General features: G+C 38.3%; 1 protein-coding gene across 1 annotated transcript in view; it reads left to right on the top strand.

The window, feature by feature from the left end:
- LOC137977828 (nuclear receptor-binding protein-like) overlaps positions 1–5000 on the top strand; it is a 24744-nt gene that overhangs the window by 5595 nt on the left and 14149 nt on the right. Inside the window, exons 6-9 of the mRNA XM_068825169.1 lie at positions 183–277; positions 1463–1543; positions 1736–1800; positions 4926–5000. The exon at positions 4926–5000 is cut by the window's right edge and continues 18 nt beyond it. Of these exons, the coding sequence (XP_068681270.1) occupies positions 183–277; positions 1463–1543; positions 1736–1800; positions 4926–5000 (316 nt within the window). The remainder of the gene's footprint in view (positions 1–182; positions 278–1462; positions 1544–1735; positions 1801–4925) is intronic.

Genomic DNA, 5000 nt, shown 5'->3' with positions numbered 1-5000 from the left:
TGCTGGTGCCTTCAAATTCTCTTTGAATTAAGTTTAGGTGTGAGTTCGAGCTACTATTTACAATCTGAGTGTTCTAAGTTCAACTGCATCCCAACCCCAAAGCAGTTGAAGTGGTTGATCTTTTAAGAATCTAACGCTGTTGCAGTAGTTACATGTAAACTACCGGTATTATTGTCCTGCAGCTATCTCCATGGGTGTGAGAAGCCTATTGTTCATGGAAACTTATCTTGTGACACAATATTCATCCAGCACAATGGTCTCATTAAAATCGGTTCAGGTATGTTACACTTTGTCTAAAAAGAAAGTATGTATAAATTATTTCAAAATACCTGTTCACATGTACACTGGTCAGCGTACATAAACCTATTGTTACCTATTAAATGTCAATAGGTAACAATAAGTTTGTGTACGCTGGTATTAACCTAAGGTGGAAAATATGTGAACATTTTCTAGTATGCGAGCATACAAACCTTTTTCAAGCCTGTGATGTCAACCAAAGCAAAGCCAACTTTTGCAGAAGCTGAAATAGACCTTGAGATTTCACTGAAATGGTGTGAATAGATTTAATATTATTATAATAATATGATTATTAAAAAAGGCTAAAACTTACGAAAAAATTTATTAGGTAACCAAAACGTTTTCGACCATACTGTCATCATCAGTGGTACAGTAGTATGGTGGAAATCAGGTGCCACTGATGATTACCGTAATAATCATCTTAAAAAGCAACTATCATGACAACATTTTATGTATATTTAACAAAAAAAAGAGCTTTTCCTTGAGCTGCATGAGTGACAATGATAATTATGATCAGTATGATTTTAATACACCTTCTAGGAAACTATTGTTGAAAGACTGAAGTTATCCTGAGGCTCGCATTTATCTACGGTAGACAATTTAAGTACCGGTAATTGTCTCTGACTTATAGACACCTGAAAATTCCAGACAGCTTCAGTGTGATTCAAACTCATGACCCCTGCGATACCGGTAAAACAAGCCACTATCAATCATTTGTTTGTCTCTCCAAAATTTTGCGTAAGCATTGTTTCCAGTTTCTCTTGGGACTTACAATGGTCCCAAGAGAATTAAAAACAATGCTTGTGCAAAATTTGGAGGCTGGGTCAAACAAAGATTATTATGGTGTTTTTGATAGTGGCCTATTAATGCTCTATCTACTGAGGCACACAGTCAAGGGGGTAGGTTAATTAATTGGGAGCCCTCATGTGTTCCTGCGAAAGGAATGATCAGTGAAAGAAATGAGTACTTGAAGTGTGTGTTTATGAAAGATTTGAAGTGATCCCCACACTTATTAATGGCTCATTATTTAATCCTGTGAAATGGTATGAATGGAGGAAGTGTTTTTACTTTGCCTGTGAGCTTAATGAGTGGAAATTTTTAAATCATCCATTCTCAATTTTGCATCTTGAAGGATACTAATAAATGGCTTAAATCCTATCTTTAGTTGCCCCTGACACTATTCATAACCATGTGAAAACTTACCGGGAGGAAAGGCGGAACATGCATTTCATTGCACCGGAATATGGTAAGTATTTTGTTTTAAAAAGCACCGCAGTATTCTTTCTTGGAGAACCAATTTCGCTATAAAAGAAAATACAGTGTACGCTGCAAAAAGTGAAATGACACATGGTGTGCTTTTTATGTACCGGTACACCTTAATTTTGAATTGCCTAGTCATAATGGTGCTGCAATGTTTCTTTGATAATGTTCTTCACAGGAAAACCAGGACATGTTGTTGACTGTACTGTTGACATTTATGCATTTGGAATGTGTGCATTGGAGGTAATCCTTTTAATGCTAATAATAAGATGTGCCATGTTTTGGTGGTATAATGCATAGTGTGGTCTCAAATGATTTTGTTTTATTAACCAATTGACTGCTCAGACACCCTAGGATGTTCCCAGTTGACGAGTAAAATTGTGCGACGTTAGATAGAGTAAAATCTGTTGAGTCTAACTCCCAGGAATCAGTGGGGTAAAGACTTTTTGGAGCTCATATGTTGTGTTTGTGTTCCAACTCTTAAATGCTTATTTCATGTTAAAAAATGTTCCTACACTTGTGAATAATGTCTTGAGTTAGACACTAAACATAATCCCTATTTCATTGCATAATAGACAAGGGCTTTCTGTTTTTGGATTTTCTTATTTTTGGTCAAAATATGTGCACCAAATTTAAGTTAAAAAAAAAAAAAAACTGCTGGAATTTTAGAATGAGTACGTGGAGAGATTTGAGGAGCTGTGGTTGTTTGCCTGGCCCAGCCTAGCTAGGTACTGTCCTTATGTTCAAGTCCATGCTAGTCCGCATAGCGGCTTAAAGGGGGACTGGGGAGGAGGGAAGCAGAGGGAGGGCATTCAAGGAACCTGCATCTCTTTCCCCACGAATGTTAATTCTGATTGGCTATCCTTTCCTATGAGTGACAGACCACAGTACACGTTTATTTCGTGAACAAAAGTGCGGACTCTGAGGGTGATAGTTTTGAGGCAAATCTAAGTGTAGTTCTAGAAATTCTACGAGACCTAAAACCATATACAGTGCAGACCAGAAATATGCGTCCTACGCAGGCGCAAAACGCACGCGCGTTTTTTGCGCACACGCGTTTTTAAATGCACGTTTCCAAACGCGCATTTGATGCGCGTTTTTTCTTTTGTTATGCAAACTCGTATCGTAGATGTGATGTTCATTGTTCCACGAAACAATAGACAGACGATAAAATGAATATTTAATTTCTGTGATCAACTTACCAGAACATTTGAATTGAAGAGCGGTGTCAACTGATCATTGTGAGTTTTCGAAACAAACCTACAAAGTTTTAAATTCTTTCGACATTCACTGAATGAAAAATAATAAAACTCTGTTGTCATCCTGCAGCTGACCACTGATAGTTAAGTTATTTTGACCTTTCTGTTGCCGAAACTGCAGTTTGGATCGTTGTCATAGAAAATGCCAGACAACGGAGAAAATAATTATGTAGACGTAGCTTCTGACGCAATAAAAGTGCTTTGCCGAAAATTTGTCGAGCTTAAGAATTTCGGGAAAAAAATAAAACAGCGCTACTGAGGAGTTTTTGTAACATCCCAAGTTTTTCGCGAATGTCAAATACTGAGAATGGCGCCACAGAAGTCGTCATGAGATAACTGCTTTTAGGCTCCGACAAGTAAACATTTGATTCCAGGCTCTCAAACAAAAGAAGACGACATTAGGGCCGGCGTTTTTTGTCACAGTGACAGGGTTTCACTCCGTATGCTTCCAGCCAACCCCGCGTTAATTCTCCTCCGTAAAGCTTAACTAAAGAAAGAAATTGGTGCAGAAGATATCTTTCAACTCCGAGCGCATTCCAATGAATCTTGCTGAAGTAATACAGCTTCAATTCGCAAAAGGACACAATGCCGAGACGCCTTTTGAATGTCACGCACGCATTACAAAAATTATTTTGAAATATTTGAGAAAGTACCGGTATTACAGATGGCGTAAGTAAGTTTTGTTTGTGAATGAATATACTCCTTATTTCTTTGATTTTACTGCACTTCACTCCGCCGTTCGTCCAAGTCTTCCTCTTAGCGATACTTGTTGTTAATCGACTAACTTTACTGACCGTCGATTTCTGTTGGGAAAACCGATGTCTTTCAAATTGAAAATAGTCCTGTTTTACGTTTTAATCACAGGAAAATATTTATTCCCCTCATTATGTCATGTGTTGATGCAGCGAGAAGTGAAAGTAATTTTCAAATGTCTGAAATTAAATGTGAGGCGGAAGCGAGTGCATTGTTGACTCGAATTTCACTTGGAAGCACGCGTTATTTGAAATCAAACACTTCACTGTTGACATAGCCATTGTCTTGCGCTGAAACTAACAATAAAACTTAAACAATGAAAAGACAATGGGCCAACTCATACATACTAATTATCTTTGATGAATGCGCGTTTTTGATGCGCGTGTTACAAACGCAGACGCATGTGCGCAATTTTCGTATGCTCGTTTCGCACGCGTTTTTTGGGACGCATATTTCTGGTCTGCACTGTATAGGCAGCTTTTCCTTAAGGAAGACCTATACCAGACACATACTTGAATAACTGACAGAGATTTTTTAGTTTTCAGGCGCAGGGAAGGCATGCAAAATTAGATCCCTTTCGAAGAGTTCTGCACACAAACTCTGACGTGCCGAAGAGCGTCGGACAAAGCCAGTTTGATTTCTGCACAATTCATAAATTTGAACTGGTTGGCTGAACTGTTAAAGGCAGATGAACCATATTTTACCTCAAGGCCGTGTCCCACATAAGCGGCATACTTCATTTGGGTTGCTTTCCTCTTGTTTTGGTCCTTTTCTAGCTGTGTTTATTTTTATAAGCACATTGTAGTGTTTGACACAAAGCTTTGTAATAATATGATGGGTTGAAATACACATAGCTTTTGCTCACTTGTTATTGGTTGTTAAAATGCATATTAGAGAGATGGGGGCTCATTGCGGGCCCTTCCTCTCCTTTCCCTCCTCCCTAGTCCCACTTTAGGCTGCTATGCAGGCAAGGCCAAGGCTGGTCTGCACATGTCTGGGGTTGGTGTGCCATCCTTGTCCAATTTGTCATTTCAGAAGTGACAGCAGTCTGTCAGAGTCTTGGTTTTATGAGTGTGAAATTCTTGTGGAGTGATCATTCTCAGTTGCTGTAAAAACATCTTACTCTTGGCAGACTATTTTATTGTAGATTTTCATTCAAATAAAAGAGAACTGCACTGTAATTCTGTTAAACATAATAATTATCCTTTATTTAATTGATAAAAATAATATGAGTTGGAAGTCTGTATACTGAAAACTCTCTGCCTTGAGGGCACTTTTCTTGGGCCTGTGTGAATAATTGCAAATGATTGTTCTTAAAGCTCACAAGCCACATCATTCTGTTATGTATTGTTTTAGATGGCAGCTCTAGAACTGCATGATACAGATGGTCCTGTTCTGAGGGAAAATGTTCTCAAGGCTATACAAGGATTG

Source organism: Montipora foliosa, chromosome 11 (genome assembly GCF_036669935.1).
Source record: "Montipora foliosa isolate CH-2021 chromosome 11, ASM3666993v2, whole genome shotgun sequence".
Lineage (NCBI taxonomy): Eukaryota > Metazoa > Cnidaria > Anthozoa > Scleractinia > Acroporidae > Montipora > Montipora foliosa.
This window is presented reverse-complemented; position numbering and strand designations above follow the sequence as displayed.